This window comes from Salvelinus namaycush, chromosome 19 (assembly GCF_016432855.1).
Source record: "Salvelinus namaycush isolate Seneca chromosome 19, SaNama_1.0, whole genome shotgun sequence".
NCBI classification, from domain to species: Eukaryota; Metazoa; Chordata; class Actinopteri; order Salmoniformes; family Salmonidae; genus Salvelinus; species Salvelinus namaycush.
In genome coordinates, this window is record NC_052325.1 from 43,422,076 (window position 1) to 43,447,586 (window position 25,511).

The following is a 25,511-nucleotide window of genomic DNA, read 5'->3' on the forward strand; positions in this document are numbered from 1 at the left end:
GAGTAAACACAGAGGGGTGATGTCATGGAACATTGTTTGTGTGTGTGTGTGTGTGTGTGCGTGCGTGCGGTCATTATTGGCAGAGAGGTAGCGGCCTTGACCGAGCATAGGGACAGACTTGACCTAGCTCCAACTGTGGCGAGATAACACGAGAATGGAACGACAACAAATAAAATGGCGGTTGATTAGGTAAAAAAAAAAAAAAAACTCTGGAGCTTCCTGGCTTTTTCTTTACACAGAAGGCTATAATGCAGATAATAAAGTTGATAATGGTCTGGTGGAGGAACACTACCATTAGACCAGCTCTGCCCTGTAATAACAGACGGCGGAGGTGTGAGAGGGGGGAGATAGCAGTCTATGGGAGACTGTTATCGTCGTATACACTCTCATACTGTGGGCAATCTTGTTCATGTACTGTACTTTGTGCATGTAAACCAAATCAAATCCATTTGTATTTGTCACAGGTGTAGACCTGACCGTGAAATGCTTACTTTACAAGCCCTTAACCAACAATGCAGTTCAAGAAATAGATTTAAGAAAATATGTACTAAATAAGCTAAAGAAAAAATAAGAACGAACACAATAACATTTTCAATAACGAAGGCCATATCCATTCAATGTGTGGTGGTACAGGTTAGTCGAGGTCATTTGTACATATAGGTAGAGGTAAAGTGACTACGCATAGATAATAAACAGTGAGTAGCAGTATTGTACAAAACAAATGGGGGGGGGGGGGGGGGGGTCATTTGATTAATTGTTCAGCAGTCTTACGGCCTAGGGGTAGAAGCTGTTAAGGAGCCTTTTGGACCCATGACTTGGCACTCTTGTAACTCTTGCAGTGTGGTAGCAGAGAGAACAGTCTATGACTTGGGTGACTTGAGTCTTTGACTATTTTTTGGGCCTTCCTCTGACACAGCCTATAGAGGTCCTGGATGGCAGGAAGCTTGGCCCCAGTGATGTACTGGGCTGTACGCACTACTCTCTGTAGCACCTTATGGTCGGATGCCGAGCAGTTGCCATACCAGGCGGTGAAGCAACCGGTCAGGATGCTCTCGATGGTGCAGCTGTAGAACGTTTTGAAGATCTGGGGACCCATGCCAAATCTTTTCAAGCTCCTGAGGGGGAAAAGGCTTTGTTGTGCCTTTTTCACAACTGTCTTGGTGTGTTTGGATCATGATAGTTTGTTAGTGATGTGGACACCAAGGAACTTGAAATTCTCGACCCGCTTCACTACAGCCCAGTCGATGTTAATGGGGGCCTGTTCGGCCCTCCTTTTCCTGTGACCTTCTCCCTATAGGCTGTCTCATCATTGTCGGTGATCAGACACTGTTGTGTCGACAGAAAACTTAATGATGGTGTTAGAGTCGTGCTTGGCCACACAGTCGTGGGTGAACAGGGAGTACAGGAGGGGACTAAGCACGCACCCCTGAGGGGCCCAGTGTTGAGGATCAGCGTGGCAAACGTGTTGTTGCCTACCCTAACCACCTGGGGGCAGCCCGTCAGGAAGTCCAGGATCCAGTTGCAGAGGGAGGAGTTCAGTTCCAGGGTCCTTAGCTTATTGATGAGCTTTGAGGGCACTATGGTGTTGAACACTGAGCTGTAGTCAGTGAACAGCATTCTCACATAGGTGTTCCTTTTGTCCAGGTGGGAAAGGGCAGTGTGGAGTGCGATTGATATTGCGTCATCTGTGGATCTGTTGGGGCGGTATGCGAATTGGAGTGGGTCTAGGGTGTCTGGGATAATGGTGTTGATGTGAGCCATGACTAGCCTTTCAAAACACTTCATGGCTACCGACGTGAGTGCTACGGGGCGGTAGTCATTTAAGCAGGTTACGTTCGCTTTCTTGGGCACAGGGACTATGGTGGTCTGCTTGAAACATGTAGGTATTACAGACTCGGTCAGATACAGTCCAATCCTAACTTCTGACATGCATTGATGTCAATGGAAGACAATGTGAAAATTTGACTTGGGATTCGCCCTCACTATACTGAGAGCATCTACACAACTGATCCTGTATAGTGTATTAAGCACCAACACCCACTTGGGTATGGGCCATATCCACAAAGCATCTCAGAGTAGGTTTTCTGACCTAGGGTCAGTTTAGCCTTTTAGATCATGATGAATTAGATTATTTGGACAGATCCTAGATCAGCACTGGTGTAGGACTTACTGTCTAGTTTCTGTCGGAGTGGGTTGGTTCCATACAGAAGGACGTGGGCCTCAGAGTGAACCGTCTGCAACTCCTCCAGAGTGGCTTTCCGCCCTCGGATACACTGCCGAGAGACAGAGAGACAGAGACAGAGACAGAGAGACAGAGAGACACACAGAGACCGAGAGACAGAGAGAGAAAGAAAGAGCGAGAGGGGAGAGAGAGAGAGGGAGAGGGGGAGAGAGAGCGAGAGGGGAGAGAGAAAGAGAGAGAGGGGTAGTGAGAGGGAGAGAGAGAGAGAAAGGGGGAGAAAGAGCGAGAGAGAGTTGGTCACACTTACTATGACACCTGTATCTGTAATGCTTTATCCATTAGTTATAACACACTCCTGCTTTACTAATCCCCAAGGGTCACCTGAGCTTTTGATGGACAGGAGGGATGGAAAGATGAAAAGGAGGGAGTTGAGGAGGATTGGAGAGGAGGGGGGGGACAGGGTAACACCTGTAGCCAGGAATCTCCAATTAGTTACAGTGGTGGTCGTAAAGGAGGACCGAAGGGTGTGTGTGTGTGTGTGTGTGAAAGAGAGACAAAGAGAGAAAGACAGGAGAGTGAGAGAGGAGAGCAGAGGGGAAGGGAGGGGAGGAAGTCTGGGGACGGGACTTGTTTGTTTGTTTGTGCCATTCAGGAAAAACAGAGACGGCAGCTATGCAACCAAGCGTAGCGCTGACGCAGTGAACGAGTGAGATGCAGAAGAGGTCAGACACAAACACGCACAGCGCAGAGTGTGATGCAGGATAGATCATCCCCATTTAGGAACCATTACACTGTGTTTATACCTCTCAGATGAACAGTAAAGCATGTCTCTTGCTGAGCAAGTATGTGTGTGTGTGTGTGTGTGTGTGTGTGTGTGTGTGTGTGTGTGTGTGTGGATAGTCACAGAACAGGTGCAGCGCGTGATAAGACCCACTATGATAAGACCCACTATTAGCTCAAATTCAGCTTTAACCCACTAGCAGCTTTTTATCTCTACCAGCGCTTCAAAACAACAGACAACTTCAAAAACAACCCACTAAGCTAAACACTGGTCTAAGATCAGTTTAGAATTCCCCCCCCCCCCGAATGGTTATGGTTAGGATTTGTCAACGGTTTGCCCTACGGGCAACTTGCTGTGGGCTGTTTTGTAAAGAGGGAGGTTGGTTTAACACTGCCCTCTCCTGGTCAGAAATGGTCTGAAAGTGGAATAACGGCTCCATTTCAATAGTCCAGGTTGGATGAGTAAAGGCAGCCACTTTATACTATTGAGAAAGGTTGGCAAACACGCTTCCTCAGTTACTTTGACAGGGGACCTGAATTTATACTCCAGAGTGGATTCCTCTCCTTAGTCTCTGCACTGATGGAAAAAAAAGACTATATGGGTGAAACCACAGAGCAGGCCACACTTTAACCTGTCCTATTACTTTTGAGTCAGTGCTGAAATCAGGGATACAATGGAAGAAAAGGAGCATTTAGCAGATGTTTCTAAACCAGAGCGATTTACAATTAGTGCATTCATGTTAAAGGTACACGTCGGTATTTTGGCAATGAGACCCTTTATCTAATTCCCCAGAGAAAAGGGGGGGGTTTCAAGATACTCTTTAAAGAGTTCGTTTCAGACATTTTCGGAAGATGGACAGGGATGTTAGGGGAATCCTGATCCTCCAATGGGGTGCCAGGACAGAGAAGAACTTTGACTGGTGCTGAGCGGGACCTGCCCTCCCGTTGGGGTGGGAGGGTCACGAGACCAGAAGTGGTAGAACGGAGTGATCAGGTTGGGGGTGTAGGGTTTCCGTACCTCACACTTGCCCCTCAGTCCAGTCTCCTGCAGTCGGGACCAGATGCTCTGGATGCGTCCGGCGTGCTCTGGGTGTGTGTTGGTGTTGCCACACATACACTGGTGCTTCTGCATCAACGTGTCATACACCAGGCCTGGAGGGGAGGGGCGACGCACACACACACACACACACACACACACACACACACACACACACACACACACACACACACACACACACACACACACACACACACACACACACACACACACACACACACAGGGTTATGAAAGACAGTGTTAATAAGACTGTTTGGGAGACAGGTTCTGACAACAGCACACGCACACTGCACGGCTGAGCAGTATGCTGGACCATGGGGCTCTCAAAGTGGTTTAGGGGAGAAAGAGAGTCGAGGTACATTTTTTTTTGTTTTCACCGAGAGAGGACAGACTAATCTAAGAGAACAGGGAGTGTGTGTGTGAGTGAGATACAGACTACAGGTTAGAGAGAGAGTGTGTGCGTGGTGTCCCTCGTGACCAGTTCTAGTTACTCATTGTGTATTTATTCTTCGTGCTATTATTTTTCTGTTTTCTCTCCCTGCATTGTTGGGAAGGTCCCGTAAGCATTTGACTGTCAGTCCACCCCGGTTGTTTACCAAGCATGTGACAAATACATTTGCTTCGATTCGTGTGAGCGTGCTTGTGTTTCTGTGTCTGTGTCTACACATGCGTGTGTGAGTGAGTGTCTGTACGTATGTGCATTTGTGTGTGTGATACAGGGGGTGCTTGGACACTAACCAGTGGTGAAGCGAGGCTTGGTGGGCGGTTCCTGCTGTACCACAATGGGAGGGAAGCAGGCCGAGGCGGGAGATGATTGGGCCCTGGAGAGGGGGCGGTGTACTGGGAAGGTGACTGACAGGCCGGCTGACTCCATGGAAGCCTGGTAGTTCCTTAACTGGATCATCCTCTGCTGCTCCAATAACACAGCCTGCTGCTCACACAGATACAGAGACAGAGAGAGAGAGAGACAGAGACGGGAGAGAGACAGAGAGAGAGGGAGAGAGAGAGACAGAGAGAGGGGAGAGAGACAGAGAGAGGGGAGAGAGACAGAGAGAGGGGAGAGACAGAGAGAGACAGAAAGAGAGAGAGGGGAGAGAGACAGAGAGAGAGGGGAGAGAGACAGAGCGAGAGGGGAGAGAGACAGAGAGAGAGGGGAGAGAGATAGACAGAGAGAGAGAGAGGCAGAGAGAGAAGGGAGAGAGAGAGAGAGGGGAGAGAGACAGAGAGAGAGAGAGAGAGAGAGAGAGAGAGAGAGAGAGAGAGAGGACAAAGAGAGAGACAGAGAGAGAGAGAGAGAAAGACAGAGAGAATGTTACACACACGTAAGCTAATACACACACACCAAATTCTGCTTTTGTGTGCATCTGTTGAACTGCTGCAGGATATCTTACTAGCCAGAAGATGGCGCTCGATGCATATGAATCCACTATCATAAGCTAGACAGACATGTGGATCAGATGTGTGAGCGGCTTTAGGAACATTAAGATACAAATGGTATGCAAGTATGCATGCATTCAGTATCATTTCACTTAGAATCAGCCCAATTCCTGCGAAAGCCTTTGGTGGCACTGGCATGAACGTATTTAGTATGAACACTATACTATAGGTTTTTGCCGTAAGGTGCTATTGGGATCCAGATTCTGAAACTGTTCTGCCACTTAGTGAATTGCCACTACTGTAATTAACAGAGCAGGGTTAGACTGGAGTATCGCTCCTTGCTCTAACACTTCATTTCCCAGGGGCCCCCAGAGCTATACTTCCTGCCGGGGGATGTGGGGTGTGTGGGCGTCATGGTGACAGGAAGGACAGTGGATTTGGACCGACTGCAGGGCTGCATGTTAGACAGGGATGACATGGTGTTCTGGCTAAGTGTGTTTGTGTGTGTGTATGTGTGTGTGTCGGTGTGTGCGTGGCCCTCGGGAGACTAACTCAGGTTCAGCAGTAGAGAGGAGGCGTGAGGCTGACCTCAGCCATTCAGATAAAAACCTGCACGCTATTTCATTTTGTGAGTAGGAGTACAGCGTGTGTGTCATTATGTGTGCTTGCATGTGTGTGTGTGTGTGTGTGTTTGTTTGTGTGTCAATACAGCAAGAGTAAGCCATGTGTGGGTGTCGGTTTCTCGTGAACTGACTAAAAATGAAAATAGCCTACATTCTGTTCACTATCACACATGCAGTACACGTGTGTGTAGTCTTCTTTCTCGGTCTGTCCATTTGGATATTCCAGCTCTTTTCAAGTGTGTGTGTGTGTGTGTGTCTGTCTGTGTCCTCTCCTCTTCCCTCTGTCCTACCTGTCTGAAGAGCAGCTCCTGGTCGATCATCCTCTCTCGGTTGTCCCTCTCCTCTTCCTGAGGGTCCGGGGGCTCCTGCTTGACCGTCACCCCGCGCATGAGGACTCCTTCCTGGGGACACAGGGCTTGGTGTTCCCTTAGCTCCTCTTCTGTCTCCTCCGGGTGGCTCTCGTGCTGTCGACCCGGTCCTGGCTCGCTGGGCTTGGCCATCATCTGAGGAGGAGGAGGAGAGGGAGGGGGTTGAGGTCAAAGGTTAAAAGATCTGGCAGTGAGTGTGGATAAGTTACACACACCCGTACCAAACCTAAGTAACGATAACCGTTGCAATACATAGTTTGGGAAATGTTCTATTTCTGGGTGACCACAAAGAAAGCCCACTTCCTTCATGCCTATGAGGGCAGTATACTAATTTCCAGATTTAAAAAATGTTCAACGGAAATGGAGAGTTAGTTAAGTGCTTCCCAAAAGGTGCGTCGGGACCGTAAGAGTGGACCGCCACAGCCAGTCCCTCTTGGGTTTAAACACAATCAAAGACATTCAAAAGCCTCATGTCATCACAAAGAAAATTGGGGAACCACTGATCTAGGAAAGTTTCAGCAGAGCCATATCTAAACATAAGGATTCAACCCTATCCTTTATTCTCTTCTCCAATGATCCAAGTGTATTCCATCAAGTGCATCTGTTATGGTACTGTTAACAGTTAGACAGGTGTTTTGGCTTCCGGTATGATCGTCTATGTGTAGATAGGTGAGTTGATACGAGCTCAAAAAGAGGTTTCGCAATTACAATCTCTCTTTTGCAAACTTTTCCTTCGGAGCACAGAGAAATCCATAAATCCTCCGAGCAACATGTCTAAATTTAAACGCACGGTAAACAAACGTCACTGCTCATGTCCAAACCGCCATCTATTAGCTCAGATGACAAGCTGACTGGCTGGCTCTTATGACTTGTTGCCAGAAGCTGGTTTGTTTAGATTATAAAGGTTAGTCCACCCACGGTCTCCGGGTTCACACAGACTCGCCATGAGAAAAAGAAAAACAGAATGGATAGAATGAGAGAGAGAGAGAAAGAGAGAGAAAGAGAGATAGAGCGAGAGATAGAGGTGAAGCCTCATCATACAAGCAGAGAGAGAGAGAGAGTGAAAGAGAGAGTGTGAAGGAGAGAACGAAAAGAAAAGGAGAGAGGGCTGAGGTCTCACCATAACAGCAGGGAGAGGAAGGGAGAGCGAGAGAGAGAGAGAGAATGGGAGATTAGCCTCTATAAACAGGAGGACAAAGAGGGTACTTCTGTTCAAAAAACAAGTGCGGGAGAGAGGGATCAAGAGAGGACATCAAAGGGGAGAGAGAGGGGGAATGAAAGAGGGACTTTGGGTAAGGTAGAGGGTTTAGAGAGGAAGGCGAAGAGAGTGACAAGAGAGAAATCAGAAATAGAGTCAGAGAAGGCAGCCCAGAGAAAGTGAAAAAGAATGAGAGCCAGACGAGGGCAAGAGAACACGGAAGAAAATGAGACACAGAAATAGAGAAAGAGACAGAGAGCGAGAGAGAAACAGAAACAGACACAGAGATAGAGAGAGAAGGAAAGAGACAAACGAGAGACAGAAGGAAAGAGAAGTAAAGAGAGAGAGAGTGTAATTTCAAGACTGTGGTGGATGTCGCTGTGCCAGGCCAGCTGGGTCCATCCAGCTCGGTCGCCACGGGGATGTCCAGGGTAACCACTACACCCCCCCGTCCGTCCGTCCTTCACCCCCCTTTCCAGTGTCCCAGGTCGTAGCAACCATGTCTGGCAGACGCACGCACTGGGCCCTGTTGGCATGACGCCAGGGGAACCGGCTCATTGACGTCAGAGCACCAGTCTCTTGCCTCATCCCCCTCTAAACACAAGCCACTCTTTTTACACTCGCTCCCCCCACCCCTCTCTCTTTTATTCCCCCTGACTCACTCTCTCTTTTATTCCCCCTGACTCCATCTCTGTTTTTCGCGAAATTCTCTCTATTTTTTAAAGGGGAAACCCTCTTTTGGGATTTACACCAGCTACATAAGGGATGAGGTTGCTTTGAAGTTGGATGCTAAATAAACACATTTGAAAGTTTTGGAGAGAAAGTGGGAGCCTACTGTAGTTCCTTTAATGCTTAAATACTGGTAGTTAAACAACTCCTCGACACTTAATATCCAAATATACATTTTTTAAAGCTTTTCAGCTTTGCTGTACCTTTCATCCAAAACATGAAGCAAAAAGTATGTCTCTTCAAATATGAAACTTTTTGACAGGAGATGACAACAGTACCAATATGGAATTATTGATATCATGGAGACAGCTGATTCAAGTAGTAAAGTGACAAGTGACCTCTTATGGATCACCAGCAAACAATCAATGGATCCTGAAAGTCAGCAACCCAAAATATGACTGAGTTGTTTTAGCCGCATGCTAACCTGGATCCTACCACTCCCATTGCTTTTCAAGCAACAATGCTAATGCTAAAAGGTTGGGAAGTAAACAAAGCCATATTCTCCATATTCTTAATTGCTGACCACTGAGAATCCACATGGATCACTTGCTAGTTCTGAGGTAAATATCTGAGGTAAATATCTGAGGTAAATTTGTCATTTGGTTGAACTACCCCTTTAAAATAAAAACATTTATAGGCCCTATTCTTCATATTCTTAAATCGCTGACCACTGACAATCCAATTGGATTACTCGCTAGTTCTGAGATGAATTTGTAATGTGGTAATATCCATTGTTATAGTCCATTAAACACACAGTGATGTCAATGTGGCCATGTGTCAGTGAGGGACATAAGTAGGGGAAAACAACAGAGATTCAGAGGATAATAGCGTATAATCCTCAGGGAATGTCACGACACAGGAGAAATTCAGTAGGGAGAAAAAAAGAGCAATAATTATCTCTCTACGCCCCCACCCTGCTCCGGCCTTATAATTCTCTATCCTCCCTAATCACCACACACACGCAAACACACCGAGCTCCTTCCTGTGTGACCATATAAGGAGGCGGCTTCCTCCATACGAGCTAGTTGCTATGGCGACGGAGGAAGCAAGCACAGGAACATGCACGCAGGGCAGGCAGACTCTGGCAAACACTTAGCCGATGTACAGCTGTTGTGTTACTGCTGCTGCTGGTGGTGGTGGGGCTGTTGCTTAATTACATAGCAGACACACACACTTACACATGTACACAATCACGCACGCCCCCAACCCCTCCCACACACACCCGCCCCCACACCCACCACCTCCTCCCAGACACACACCACACACACCTTGTTGATATGCAGTTGCTGCTGCTGGAACTGCTGCTTGTGTTTCTCCAGGAACTGCTGGTGCTGCTGCTGGACCACCAGCTGCTGCAGGGCCTGGGCGTTCTGGGGCAGAGGGGCCGACTGGGTCCTCCCTAGGGGACGGTGCTGCCCACGCAGCTTGTGGATGGAGGGCGACTGCAAGGGCAGCCCGCCCAGGCCTGAAACACAGGAAACACCAACAACGTTAAGAGGATGATCCACAAGTAACATTGGGGACCTATGGAGGCAGGTGTGGAAGGACAGGCTGATTGGACGGGCTGGTTGTTATGGCTGCAATAGAACGAGAAGAATGGCATCAAACACATTCAATACACTGAAGAAATTACTATGAGCCGTCCTCCTTTCACCAGCCGCCAGTGAAACCACCCCGGAGGATGGTCTCTCAAAACCATTTTTTTGGGGATGATGTGTTTTGGATAGTGCCTGAGACGGAGTGGATATGCTTACAGCAGGACAGACCTAGTGGGTTCTGGGACTGCTCCAGGAGGACCATGTGCTGGAGGAGGGGGTTGTGTGCCGAGCCCCCATCAGTCAGGTAGGAGGGCAGGTGGGCCCCGGGGATGAAGGGAGTGGTTATGGGGACGCCCTGCTGCAGCCTCTCATGCATCGATAGCCTGTCACCATCCTGCTGGCCTGACGTCATCTGAAAGGAGGAAAACATATGCAGGTGCCAGGTGGAAGTTGCCCCTAAATGCAGACCAAGGAATCATCTAACTGTAGTGTATTTCCCTGTCATATATTACGGGGCAAAATACTGCATATCAGTGAACTAATAACTCTGCCTGACTTCACTTGGAAGAGTTGGAAACATGTAGAGAGAGAGAGAGAGATAGAGAGAGAGGGTAAAAAGAGAGGAAGGGGGGGACATTCCTTACAAAAAAACAAAAAGGTTGACTGGGCCATCTGAGGGGGTAGAACGTGCGTCACTGACCTACTGCTGGTCATTGTCTCTCAATGGGGCCTTTCTGAAATGGAAGTGGGGCTGAAAAGCCACATACGGCAGATGGACTAGGTCTAGACAGGGCCCCCGCTATGTGGAGTCTTCCACTGTGAAAGGGCTGTGTGCGCAAGCAAGCCCTCAAAGTGGAGGAGAGGAGAAAGGGAGAACAGAGCGAGCGAGAAGAGAGCGAGAGCTAGGGAGAGAAAAGAGTACATTGGGATGAGAGGGGAAGCCGGTGGAGAGAGAGAGAGAGTGTAGTAGGGAAAGGAAGAATGTGGGCGAGAGAAAAGGGGAGAACGTGAGATGTCAGGGTAGAGATACAGTAGAGTGCAGAAGAGGGAGAAAAAAGTATGAAAAAAAAGAGAAAATACTAACGAAAGAAAAACCAACGAACAACATACAGAAAACAAACAAAGGAATGAACCAACAAGACAGAAAGAAAGAACAGAAAGAGCGAGAGAAAGCAGGAGTAGGAACTCACGCTGGACGGGCCGGTGGCTGGCAGGCCCAGGGTGATGTTAGGCAGTGAGGGCGATGTGTACAGAGACAGCTGGCTCAAGGGGCCCTCTCGGCCGGCCAGCCTGTGGGCCAGGGAGGCCTGGAAACAGAGGAGCACACAGTCAGAGAAACACACACACTGAAACACAAACACTGGCCAGATAAATAGACCCCTCTGGAAAAATAAACAGCCCCCCGCGGCCTCCTGCCTACACGGGGCAGTCTGGAGCACATGTCGGTTACAGAGACACACACTCAGCGCCTCAAACACTGACAAGGATACAGAGATACACACACAGCCACTTGCATTTCCACCGCCACGTGCACAGACACGCAAACAAACGCAAGCACCCGTACGTACACACACAAACAAACAGTCACACCGGATCAAACAAGCACGGAAGCACACGCGCTCGCACGCGCACACACAGGCCTTATAGTGTGAGCCAACAACTAACAAGTAACACTTTATTTGGGTCTGGGCCATATGAATAAAACAGTCCTCAGCAATGTGACTGGGAGTCAACATCAAAGCAGATTGAGAGAAGAGTGTATCAGAGGTCCATGGTCACAGCAACCGAACAGCTTGATGCAGGTTCAAGTTATAGTGGCTGCTTACCTCTACTGGACTAGCGATGCCGTTCTCATTGGTGATGTTACTGGAGCTGTTGTTGGGCGAACTGGGGCCCGAGCCAGGTGCGCTGTTGCAGGCCGATTCTGCAACAACAAAAAAGACACAAACCACAAGACATGTGGCTCCCACACAACACGCATACTGATCAAGGTACCAGGTTGGAAACCTATCGATTTCAACCCACAGAACAGCACTAAAGTTACAGATGCAAGGGCTGTGCGAGTTTGATCGTGTTCCGTTTGGGCTGAGTGGTGCACAGGAAGCTTACCAGCCATGTCCAGAGAGCGCTTCTTGGCAGTAGTGATTATTGGACCATCCTTCCTACGTAGCAGTGGGCTACTTCTGCGCTCTGTCACCTTCTGTTTAAGCCTGGACCGGAGCTTCAAGTTGGGCTCAGAGGCTAGAGAGAGAGAGGGAGAGAGAGAGAGGAAGAGAGAGAGGAAGAGAGCGAGAGAGGAAGAGCAAGAGGGAGAGAGAGGAAGAGGGGGTCCATTAAAACACAACTTGAGAGCATAACATACACAACAAAGATTACAGAAATCTAAAAAGAAGAATATGCAGTTCTTAGTAAAGCCTTTTTACTGGCATTGCCATTGAGGGCATACTTGAGAGGAAAATGAATTGGGTTGAGAGCCACAGGAGGACAAGCAGCATTATATAGGTTGATCATGACACAGATGAAGAGAACGAGGGTGAAGGGGCCTGGATTCTAAAACATTCAAAGAGGAGAGAGTGGAGAGACACACAGCTAGTGTTACATTTTGCAATTCCACATGCATGACCTGCAGGATTCATTTGAATCAAACCAAAACATTCTGCTAAACATGAATGAACACAACACTGTAACAGGGACCGATGTGAAATTGTTCCACGTATTCTGTTCCGTCTTGCACATGATATAGTTAAATAAAGGTTCAATGAAAAAAAAAATATAAAAAAATATGCAGAAGTATGGAAGTGGGTATTAATCAAATGGCCACCCAGACTATTTACATTGACCCATACCCCTCCCACCCCCCTTTGTTTTTACACTGCTGCTACTCGCTGTTTATTATCTATGCATAGTCACTTCACCCCTACCTACATGTACATATTACCTCGACTAACCTGTACGCCAGCACATTGACTCGGTACCCCCTGTATATAACCCCGTTATTGTTATTTTATTGTGTTACTTTTCATTTTTTACTTTAGTTTATTTAGTAAATATTTTATTAACTCTTATTTCTTGAACTGCATTGTTGGTTAAGGGCTTGTAAGTAAGCCTTTCACGGTAAGGTCTACACCTGTAGTATGTGACAAATAAAATTTGATTTCGATAACATTCAGAAGCTATTATCTTTCTGAGGAGATTCTCACTGCTCTGGCTTCCCTGGCTGTCAAAGCCTCAGAGGGCTTTTGGGCTTCTAATGACGAGAGTTCTCTCTCTCTCTCTCTCTCTCTCTCTCTCTCTGCTGCAAAACAAGCACGTCACTCCGCTCTCGCTCTCCTATCCTGCTGTCTGAAACTGTCTGTAAACAAGAAAAAAAAACTCCAGACCCCAGCACACTGCCTCCCGCGGCGCGACTTCTGCTATGCCGCGCTCAGTAGAGACCTGAGGTGAGGTCACACTTCTCCGAAATGCCTTGGAGAAGAGAGCCTTTACTGGAGTGTTCACAATTTAGACACGATTAGTCTTAGATCGATGGCGCCAAACACCACACTGTGCCGCGGAGCCGAGAATGAAATGATCACTGCGAATGAAGCACTGCACACGACGCTCACCTGGCACCTCATAAAGGTTAGCCAGTTCAAGGCATTTAGTGCTAACAAGCTACTCCTTAAAGGGGCTACTTCTGGAAAGACTGACGGAGCAGATGAGAAACGACTTGATGAGACGAGCTCCAAAAATGTGACAAGGACGAGCAGCACTAGAGGGAAAGAGTTTTCCAGTCTTGGCAGCTCTTGCAGACCCCATTCTTAATCAAGCCTGTCTAAATGCCAAGCTAATGAATAGCTCTTGTTGTCAAACGCTCTCTATTAAACGAGTGTGTGTTTCTTGTGCCCTTTTTTTTCGGGTTTGCAAACAGTCGTTTTGGTTCATTCTCGCTTTCTGTGCAGAGAGGCGGATAGCCTTCCTCTCACTCCCCTTCCCTTCAGTTAGTCCGGACCAAACGTTCACCACCAGTTAACCCTTTGGCTTAGCTCGTAACCTCGTGTGAAATGGGTCTGGCTACAGAAGGCAAGCTACGCTCATTAGCGTAGGACTCAGGGCCATGTCTGCATCAACTTGGCCAAGGCCCATGGGACTCTGGGTTTTCAGTCAGTGGATATTTGGTCAGGGAATGTTTGTTGTTGGTTATCCCATCTTTTCCCTTCAGCGCCATGTATCCTTGAATGTGAAAAACAGGTATAAGAGTTGACCAGTTGACCTGTTTTAATGCACTCGGTGCAGACAGAGAACACCTCTGGCCCATTTGGGACGAGCGAGGGCTTTGAGTGCGCGGAATGTATCATTTATATGAAAGTGCACTTTCAATTTGAGGGGCTGAACTTGCGGTTGAACTTATACAACTTGATTATCAAAAAAAGAGCGGCGCTTCTTGTAAGTGGAGGGCACTTGTCCAAAAGGCTTCGTTAACAGGATCAGGGGAGACCCGGTCATGAATGTTGTGCATTAGCAGCTGGAGTGTATGGGAACACATTCAAAGAGACAATTCCTCTGAAGAATTATAATGCAATCTAGCACAAATTAGCCTGACACTTCCAATATGGCTGACCAAGTGAACAATAGTCTGAAGTAGTTGACCGTAAGGTGGTGCAGACTACGTGTATCCACAACAGCTGTCTTGAGGTAAACTAGCCATAGATGGGTGATGTGTTTATTTGTGGTTTTGTCGGCAGATACTGCAGCATAGGATTTTGTGAGTATGTGCAGGAGTGGGGGGGGGGGATCTCTGTAGCTCGGTTTGGTAGAGCGTGGGGCTTGCAATAACAGGATAGTGGGTTCAATTCCTGGGACCACTCATACGTAAAGAATGACTGTACTGTAAGTCGCTTTGGATAAAAGGGTCTACTAAATAGTATACAGTGTATTATTATATTGGTATCCGGGTATTAGAGAACGTACATTAGAACCTTGGATAAAAAAGGGGAGATAATTGGAGGACGATTCTCATGCTTGATGATGACGACAGTCGTATAATCGGGTTGTGTGACGGACTAGTAGCTTTATAAGTGAGACAGATGAAGGTGGGTTGAGCTACAGAAGCGTCGACACACTCGTTTGAATAACAGATTAGATGCAAACGCTGCATTAGAGTTCACATCTCTCCTGTCACGCTTCAGTAAAAATCTGTCTCGAACAGCCACCACATAAAACGCATGTCCCCCCTGTAAAACACTGCAACGCTGCTGAATAAATAATACACTCACTAAAGTTCCAAGGAAAGAGAGACATAAACTATGAGACGTCAAATTTGCCATTGGACCTTCAGCAATGAGCTTTATTTGCGGTGTGGTGGACTGTGGCTCAAGCAAACCAAGCGGGCCTAGGCTAAAGGACGTGGCTGGCAGCCAGGAGTGGAGAAAGGGCTGAGACGGGGATGGATGGGTGGATGGATGGAGGTTTGCGGCCGTGCCAGGGTTTTCTCGGTTCTCTCACGCTCAGAGGAGAGATGGTGGGGGTAAAGTGTTGATGCAGGCAGAACCAGGGGCTTATGGCCTGTCTGCTCTGCAGGCTGGAGGAGCCTGTGGGGGTTCACCCCGGGACGCGGTGACTTTGAAGGGTGTTAGTGCTGCCACACCAAACGACTCACTGCAGGGGCCCACTGCTGACTCTAGCAGTCTCTCTCTCTCCGGAATGTCTATCTATGTGAATGAAGTTTTAACATTACCTCAGAGGCAGCAACAATCACAATAAACAATATCGCTGTCTGTGAAATCAAACTCCACAGCTAGGCTTCAGTCATGGTTTCTCATTTCTTCAGTGTACATTGAAAGTTCACATTGAAACATCAAGGAAACAAGCCATTTTTCACTTCAGTTTCTCCACAAACATGGTGAAAATAACATAGCTCCAGGGACAGAGATGGTCCAGTCGCTATATTACCACAGACACGAATGAGTAAGACAGGCACAATCAAGTGAGTCAAACAGAGCTACTCCAGGAAACTGAAGGGGCTCCTCTTCACATTGTGAATGGGCTGTGATTATCGTACGGTTTGATGCCTGAATGAGCATCATTATCATGAAGATGAACATGGAGATGCTCATTCTACGCTAATTTCCTGAATTCTGAGTGGGTCTACGTAAAAGAAATAGACTTCTTTGGTGCTTTGTCTATTCCTCGTTAGGTTCTATTCCTGTCCGTGATATCTTCAAATCAGCGGTGAACAAAAGAACACAAGACCAGATTTTCGGTTTGATAACTTGAATCTGTTCGCTGAGGGTCAGTTGAAAATACTAAGAGATTGATGCATTACCTAAGATCTGATTTTACCTACTCTACAAAACTGAAAGAGTTTCACATATCCTTAACTGGTTCTAAGGTAACTAGCATCTCAATATGCTGAAATGGCCGCTATCTGTGTGATATTTGATCCGAATATAAGTTCACACAATATTAATATTTTATGACCAATATCTTGTTGTTGAATATATCTACTGTAACAAAATGTATATCTCAGAAGCTAGTTATTTAGCATGGGCATCGCTTATCAATGACCTCCTACACTACCAGCGAAGACATTTAAAATACAGTTGGGGGATTTTAGATTCCCCACGTTCCAACTGTAAATCTCCATATTAGAGATATGAGGTTGATACGAGGGAGAGAAGGAGACACGGATGAGCAAGGTGACATTTTCCCTCTGACATTAAAGACAGACGAAGCCTCCTCGGAAACGCGATAAGACGGCATAAAACATTTGCAGCCTCCGCCGGCGGAGCGGAGAGAAGTAGCGTCGCAAAAGGGGAAATGACACACGCCGCCGTCTTCACCCGTGAGTGGTTTAATAACAGCTGTGAGTGGTTTAAATAACAGCTGTGAGTGGTTTAAATGACAGCTGTGAGTGGTTTAAATAACAGCTGTGAGTGGTTTAAATAACAGCTGTGAGTGGTTTAAATAACAGCTGTGAGTGGTTTAAATAACAGCTGTGAGTGGTTTAAATAACAGCTGTGAGTGGTTTAAATAACAGCTGTGAGTGGTTTAAATAACAGCTGTCAGTGGTTTAAATAACAGCTGTGAGTGGTTTAATAACAGCTGTGAGTGGTTTAAATAACAGCTGTGAGTGGTTTAAATAACATGCAGAGGGCAATGAGGTTTCAATGGCTGGCTAGGAGAGAGATGGTGGTGGTGTGGACTGGGGTGGCGGTTTGGAGAAGACGGTGTTGGAGAGTGTGCGTGATGGGACTGGACGGGCAGGGGGTGTAAAGTACAACCCGACTACACTCGGTGATATGAGGAGATTCATTAGGAAAAGAGGGGGGGGGGGTGAAATATGTGGAGTATGCATATGGTTGTAATGTACACCTTTACCTAACATATATTACAAGCCTGGTACCTGAGCTGCTACGTGCTAATCACAAATTACCTATGGATTCAAATAAAGCACCTCAAATGTGGATGTACAGCACTTCTCCCTGAGTGAACAGCACAAGGCACACAGTAGCTAATCTTAAAACATTTCCAGTCCTTGGCCCTCTCCCGTTTCTGTCACGACGTTCCCGCTCGTCGCCAGGGGTGCTTATTTACGCCGATTCTGTTGCAAAACGTTTCTTAAAACGGAAGCAAACGGAACAAAAATGGGGAGCGACCTACCTGAGTTTGTCCAATAGAAAAACTGGTTTTAGTTGCACTAACGATTACACCACAGGATAATGCATTCCTGTCCACATCCCCACGGGCGGCAGGGCTGTCGGCAGCCCAGAGCACACAGAGGTTGATCTCCATCTGGGCGAGCCGGGACAGACGCGGCCAAACGAGCGCAGACGTCGAGTGAATAATCACCGCCTAGACCCCACATTACAGGCAGGGGACAACCAAGAGTTTCTCAAAGGCTTTGAAACAGGAAATCTCCAACCAGTGCTGCTGTGGTATCAGACTCTGTGTGTTCCATAGACAGCCTTTTCGTTTTCTTGTGATTCTCATGTCAACAGTGTTCTCATGTTGGTGATGATTTATAAAACCCTACTGGACTCTTGATCCATGTCTTTCTTCAATACAAATATATCCCCTTAACAACGGGAACCTTTATAAATATAGAATGGAAATAAGAAAAGGAACACAGCAGAAATGCTGAAATACTCTCCTTATAAGGTCACGAATGAGCTCTTGAATGTCAAAGATCATAGGTGAAACGTAGTAGTAACGTGGATTGATAATCTACCCCACTGTCATATATTATCTGCCCCAACACTACAATGCTCTACACACGACACTGCTAATGATCCCGAAGCAAAGGCCGCAGGGAACTAGGGGGAAATTGGCCTGCAGTGCGTCACTGGCGTCAACAGTTGTGTCACCCATGGCAACTGGCACAAGGTAACACAGTTGGCTACGTCTACTGTACATTTTTTTGATGTCTCAATATTTTGGACCCATTTCCTCTTGCTGATCCCGTCACCATATCGCTATTAACTAGCCACTATGACTTTAGCGAACACACTTTTAGATGAGTTACTGTGTGGAAAGAGGAAGTTAGAAAGGGAAGAGCTTTTTTTATTTTATATATTCAAACACAGCCAAGTGAAAGCAACAAAAAAAAACAGCGATAGTTGACTCCGAAGTGAAAAGCGATCAGGGGTCAGGTGACGGAGGCCTACCTGTCTTGCGGAGAGGAAAGTTGTCTTTGGGGTCGTACATCCCCAGGATGGCGTGGCTGTAAGGGGACATCCCTGTCTGGGGAGGGGAGCTCTGGTCCAGGGAGCTGTGCTGCGTCTTCCTACAGAGGGGAGACAAATACACATTTACAGTATTTCATTTGGCTCCTTCAAAAGGAGCAAAGGTCGACCTGACTTCTGAGGCAGAGGACGTCTGGTAATTGGAAGTAAGATAATTCCCCATTGTCGATAAATACATTTAACAATTGTACACAGTATGACGGATAATCATCAACATGTAATAAGATGTTGAAAAATCGAAATTCAGCTGTTCAATTATTTCTTGTCATCGTAAAATCTGCTCTTCGAGAAGCATCAAGGCACAATGCGCCCATTATTGAAAAGTCACACACACATACACGGATGAGCGTTACCACAAACACAGGATTCTCAGTTCCCTTCCCACCAGACGGAACCTGCTCTCAGGCAGACCTTTTTATTTATGGCCCGGCACTTTGCATGCCATCTCAGATTACCCACAATGCACGTGCCGAGCCTGAATTGGTGCGGCACCCTGTGTTTGTAAACAAACCTGCTCCGACAGGGCAATAAGTGGAAAGAGATCTGACGGAGCCATAAAAGCTACTACTGCTGCATGGACCTGCTAGTGTGTGTACGATCTGCTGACGTTGCCCGTCTGTCTGTGCCAGTCTCTCTGACTGGGTAACAATGGTCCGTGCCAGTTGATGTGGCTTCAGAAGTGTGAGGGAGAAACAGGCATCAGGTATCTGTCTGCCTGTCTGTCTGTCTGCTACTGAGTATCCATCTATCCTAAGCTACCATTAAAAAAGTGTGTGTACCTGTCTGTCTCTGTGTCCGTTTTCCATTTTATGTGGCTACTATTGATTTATGTGAATGCTGATTTTTACGGTAGGTGGGTAGCAAACAAGTAAAGAGTAAACAAAATAATGTAAAATTCCTGTAAAACCGTCAAGTGAAATTCATATCTTAGCTAAATCAATAGAGAACGTGTCATTCATCAATAAAATGGGCGGGGCTTCATAGTTGTTAATGGGAAGAGCAGATGTCGGCACTGGATGGCGCTGACCATTGATTGGACTAGCCACAGCCTCCCTTACACATAACTTTGACAAGGAAGACACCAATGGGGAAATAAACTTCTCTCCACGCTGTCCTCTCAAGGACTTAACCGTGACTACTGGTGTCAAAACTTAGGCCGTGGCTGACAGAGAACAATTTTTCACAAAAACACACTCATCAACCTATGGAAAAACAGAAGCCTACCACAAACCAGCACAAACACACACACACACCATCAAATGCGTTAGGGACAAGTCTATGAACACCCCCAACCCCTCCCACTCTCAGAGGAGTTAAGGAAAGAAAGAAAGAGAGAGAAATTGAGAGTCATTTTTCCATCTCCCGATCCACAGATCTCGCCTCATGAAAAGGTGCAGCAGTGCATGGAGGAAAGGTTGAGAGAGAGAAAGAGCAAGAGAGAGAAAGAGGGAGGGAGGTGGAACAAAAGAGAGGGGGAGTGAGAGATAGAGAAACAGAGAGAGAGAAAGTGTGGTGCCGGTGTGTTAATATTCATCAGGTGTTGCCTCTGAAAGCCCTTTCTGTGCCCCCTCTCATTCCCCCTTATCAGAGGGCAACAGCCGAGATGCCGGGAGATGGGTTAGGCGTCTGTGTGAGGACAGGTGAGAGAGCAGAGAGAGAGGAGGGGGGGCTGAGAGAGTTTGGATGGAGAGGTATGGCCGATGGATGAGGAAAGAGGGGGGAGGGCAGCAAGACAAAAAAATGGGGGAGAGAGAGAGCAGAGGTAGAGAGAGAGAGAGTGAGGGACCAGGGAGAGAAAGAGGATGGAGGGAGAGAAGGATAGGGTGCAAAATCCAGGATAGACATACTGCAGAGGGAGGCAGAGCGTGAAGGAGACAGAACAAGAGAGCAAGAGAGATAAGGAGAGTGAGAGAGAGAGGAAATGAGTCCTTTCCTGTCGTTTCCCATTCACCACCTTATCTTTTGCCTGAGAAAAACGTAGTGTTCAAATATTTACAGAGCGGAGAGGTGGCATCCTCTCTTCTCTTCCCTCTCTTCAAATGCACCAACTACTTAAAGACAGGAAACTGTCAATCACAAACTACAAACAGGAGCCCACGACTTTGTACAGAACCTCATTCCTTCAACAATGTACTTCATTTCAAACAAGTAGATGGGTTAAAAAGAAAAATACAGAATAGACTTTAAAGATTCTAAAAGTCTAATGAGAAAAGCACTAAATATTCAACTCGGGTGAAGGCACCCAGTCACGCACACAAGTCAGAATTCGGTCCTGAATAGTAGATTCGGTCAGTGGCACAGACAGTAGAACCTAATCCTAAATAGACCCTTAGCTCTTACCTCTTGTACACTTGTGTAGATCTGACAGGATTGCTTAAGCTGCAAGCAATATGGCGAAATTCTATAGTTTCCGATGCAAGATGGAGCTATTACCATATTGCTTATACTTATCCAGTGGCGACCCGTCATTCAGGGCAGGTGGGCCGGGCCCCAACTGTTTAGCTAACTTTTATTTAATTTTTAGATTTTTTTGTGTGTGCCTGTTTTGCATGTTATTTTGGCATTAATACGTGTCACATATCAGTTTGCAAACAATGTAAAAAAAAATCGAAATAATCATTGAGTTAATAAAGCCTCCATACAAACATGGTCTCTTTTGCAGGTGTTTCAGCCTAGCACAGTGCTTTCTGTGGTGGTGGGGCAGCCAGTGGAAAATACAGAGCGCAGGGGTTGGTAATGTTCTCTAGTTGGGCTGTGATTGGCTCGCAAAATCTATGGGAAGAAATCGAAAATTCAACCCACTTGGGTGCTGCCATAGAGTTACATTAGAAGTGCCCATCCAAGAAGGCTCAAGGTCATTGGCCACAGATAAAATGACGTCAAATCACTTTATATCTACAGTAGCTTTGATTGGACTCATACTTTCAAAATCTTAGGTAGCAAGCTATAAGTCATCATCATGAATCAAGTCGACAATCTACTAGCAAATCCTTCTCAAACTTTGTCATATGAACAGAAATAATGAAGAGAAATTATACATAAAACTTATCGGTGCTCATCGGCTATTGGACATAAAAATTACACAAGTTGAAAATTGCAAATTCAACAATGAGTGGTTTGGAAGGAATCAGTGGCTAACTGCAAGCATTGCAAAGCAATCACTAGCCTGCAATTTAGCGGAGTGGGCTTAACCTTTTATGGCTGCAAGGGGCAGTATTGAGTAGCCAGTTAAATCGTGCCCATTTCAAACGGCCTCGTACTCAATTCTTGCTCGTACAATATGCATATTATTATTACTATTGGATAGAAAACACTCTCTAGTTTCTAAAACCATTTGAATTATTTCTCTGAGTGAAACAGAAGTCATTCTGCAGCACACTTCCTGACCAGGAAGTGGAATGTCAGAAATCGATGCTCTGTTCAACTTCATGCCTATACATGGGCGTGATACGTAAGAGTCTACATACACTTCATACACCTTCCCCTGGTTGTCAAGAGGCGGTGAGAGAAAACATTTCGTGTTTATCTTGGTCTGAGGTGGAATTAAAGCTCTTTGTTTGACGTGACCGTCCATTTCCTGTTTCTGGAGCGCGCGAAAGAGGACATGAATTTGCCTTCTGTTTAGCTGTCGTTATGGACGACTAACATCTCCGTCTTAGATTTTATTTGATACATGTGACCATATCATCGTAACGTATGTTTTTTCAATATAGTTTAATCAGATTATTGAAATTTTTTCGGGAGTTTTGCCGTGTTCCGTTCTCTGACTTTGTTGACGTTGGAGTGATCCGTGCCACTTGGCAAGTGCCCATGCTAAATGAAGAGGGATATTTGCCGTTCCAGATCAAAACAACGACTGTTCTGGACAAAGGACACCTTGTCCAACATTCTGACGGAAGATCACCAAAAGTAAGAAACATTTTATGATGCTATTTCTAATATCTGTCGTGCATGTGAACTGGTCGTGGGCGCCCAAGTGTTTCTGGCTATTGTGGCTACGCTAATATAACGCTACATTTTGTTTTCGCTGTAAAACATTTAATAAATCGGAAATATTGTCTGGAATCACAAGATGCCTGTCTTTCAATTGCTGTACACTATGTATTTTTCAGAAATGTTTTATGATGAGTAATTAGGTATTTGACGTTGGTGTCTGTAAATATTATGGCTGCTTTCGGTGCAATTTCTGATTGTAGCTGAAATGTAAACTATGATTTATACCTGAAATATGCAAATTTTTCGAACAAAACATATGCTATACAATAAATATGTTATCAGACTGTCATCTGATGAAGTTGTTCCTTGGTTAGTGGCTATTTATATCTTTATTTGGTCGAATTTGTGATAGCTACTGATGGAGTAAAAAACTGATGGAGTAAGAATAGTGGTGTCTTTTGCTAACGTGGTTAGCTAATAGATTTACATATTGTGTCTTCCCTGTAAAACATTTTAAAAATCGGACATGTTGGCTTGATTCACAAGATGTGTACCTTTCATCTGGTGTCTTGGACTTGTTAATGTGTGAAAGTTAAATATTTTTAAAAAATATCTTTTGAATTTCGCGCCCTGCACTTGAGCTGGATGTTGTCATAAGTGTACCGGTGTCGGGCTGCACCCCAAACAGGTTAAAAGGATAAACATTCAACATTGGCCATGCTGTCAATCCATCATGACTTCTTCCACGTTCAAAACAACTGGAAGCTCAGAACTGGGAAATCTCAGACTTCAGTGAGTTCAAGACAACTGGGAACTCAGAAGAAAAAAAGCTCTGACTGGGAAAATAAGTTGTTTTTTTCAGAGTTCCCAGTTGTCTTGAAAGTAGCATAAATCCAGAGAATGACAGACTTTGATGACATGGTTTGATGAAAAGTTTTGCCCACGAAGGACCGCCGCGCCACCTTCCTGTTCAAGTGAGCACAGCACAACAACGTGAGTCAAAAAATGTATTGTATGCTGCTGCATAAATGATGCAATATGCCAGGGAGATTTGTATACTGTAGCTAAGAAAGAAATATTAAGTGTATGTTGTGTAGTAAGCTGTTAGTAGCCCATGTGCTACTAATTTGGTTCATTTTCCTCTCATAATTTAGCCTACTTTTCTGACTTGGTGGTGCACATGTAGCCTATAACCTGTTTTAGAGAAATGTCATCATTGAATATTGTAAGAGCTTTCATTGTCTGCTTATATGCCCCCTTTATTTATCCTACGGTTCTGACTTGCTGTACAAGGAGAATACTATAAGAATGGCCCATGTTCTGAACTCTGTCGCTGTACATTTCAAAAGTGTTGAACAAATAAGTTATATCGACTAAGTCCGTCCTATCGCGCTCATTAACGTCTTAATCGAAATGACGGATTGCCTCTTATCCGCTCGTCGTCCCCTTATGCCATAGTTTGTACATCTCAATTGTCAGTAGAAACCACATTTGTTTAAGCAAGTCAGACAGATCAGCTATGTTTTTTTAAAAGGCAGTAAATGAAGCTGAATGAACTGTTTCGCTGCCAGACAAGGCTCCGCTGATAGCCAGGTGTAGCAGTGGTAAGGTGTTGGGACTGCTGTTGTGACTCTGCTGTTGGGACAGATTTATGTAAGCCCTAAGTTTGTGGGCACCGTTTGTCACCGTTATAGTACAATTCATCTATTGTTTAGTGTTGTGGCATTGCTGGCATGCATAAAACATTTTTGGGGTGAGTTTGCCCCACCAAGATGCACATGCTAAATCGCCACTGAACATATCATATCCGTTAAGATTTACAGAAACACATAGGGGGTAGACAGAGGATAGAGGTGACTTTTGGGTTATAAGGCTTTGCAGCGTCCATGAAGAACAAAGATCTACGGCATGCCATCATTCGGCATCAGCATGGTGCCACCATAATCAAGTAAGGCTTATCCTATGGTTGGGTAAGGATGTGGGGTGTGGATGTGATACTCACCCGTACCAGTAGCGTGGGTCAGGGTTCATGCAGTGGTTGAGGCTGCGCTGAGCCAGGGCTTTCTTCTTGTTCAGGACAAACTCCTGCAGCCGCATCTTGACCTCCGTGCTGGCCACCGCACCTGGGAGAGATGATCGAGAAGCCAAGGGTTAGGGACTACAACATTTACAGGACGTGGACTACAAATACCACCTTCAAAACAGCCTGGAGGAACACGTGTCATTCTGTTTCCTTCTAACAAATATGGTTCCTCCTTAGCCTTGTAGAACCAGCCTGATCGCTGCACTGATATCCTTGTACTGTAGCAGAATCATTTCTATAAACTCGCAAGATCAGTGTGGTAGTATGAGGCTAATTCCTCCTGGCTTTGGATTAAACTTGAAGATAGATCTTCACAACATCTTTATGATATTACATTATGTATGGCATCACATTTGCAACTGCGACCTGGCCAAGATAAGGCAAAGCAGTTCGACACACACAACAACACAGTTACACATGGAATAAACAAAACATAGTCAATAATACAGTAGAAGAAAATAAAATAAAAAGTCTATATACAGTGAGTGCAAATGAGGTAAGATAAGGGAGGTAATAAATAGGCCATGGTGGCGAAGTAACGAATAGGGAACTGAATCTAACGAGGGAACAGAATCGAGACGACAACAGGATCATTCTGAGTGAGATACTAGAATGGATTTGATCTTCCCAGCTGATCTTTGTAGCCTGAAAGAGTGACTGAACATAATTGAAGTCTGTGGGAGCATAGAGTTACACAGAGTTTCCCTAGAAGGGAAAACGCACGCTTTTGTGGGAATTCCACCGAGACAGTGGCAGTTAAATTGGCAAAAATATTTCATGTCTTTTTTCTTTTCTTCAAACAAGGCATCACAAGGTGCGTTCTTTCACAGCGCTCTCTTCAATTACCACCTCGCCAACACAGTCAACACATCCCCGAGGGGAGCCTCCACACAGGGAGAGAGAGACGGAGAGAGAGA

At 45.9% G+C, this 25,511-nt stretch overlaps 1 protein-coding gene across 1 annotated transcript in view; it reads right to left on the reverse strand.

The window, feature by feature from the left end:
- The window catches only part of hdac4 (histone deacetylase 4), a 233,878-nt gene that overhangs the window by 50,030 nt on the left and 158,337 nt on the right, over positions 1 to 25,511 (reverse strand). The window contains exons 6-16 of the mRNA XM_039015050.1: positions 24,514 to 24,634; positions 18,498 to 18,616; positions 11,962 to 12,093; positions 11,679 to 11,776; positions 11,043 to 11,159; positions 10,081 to 10,264; positions 9,583 to 9,779; positions 6,310 to 6,522; positions 4,758 to 4,950; positions 3,981 to 4,114; positions 2,171 to 2,273 (exon numbers count right to left, since the gene is read on the reverse strand). Coding sequence (XP_038870978.1) covers positions 2,171 to 2,273; positions 3,981 to 4,114; positions 4,758 to 4,950; positions 6,310 to 6,522; positions 9,583 to 9,779; positions 10,081 to 10,264; positions 11,043 to 11,159; positions 11,679 to 11,776; positions 11,962 to 12,093; positions 18,498 to 18,616; positions 24,514 to 24,634 — 1,611 coding nt within the window. The remainder of the gene's footprint in view (positions 1 to 2,170; positions 2,274 to 3,980; positions 4,115 to 4,757; positions 4,951 to 6,309; positions 6,523 to 9,582; positions 9,780 to 10,080; positions 10,265 to 11,042; positions 11,160 to 11,678; positions 11,777 to 11,961; positions 12,094 to 18,497; positions 18,617 to 24,513; positions 24,635 to 25,511) is intronic.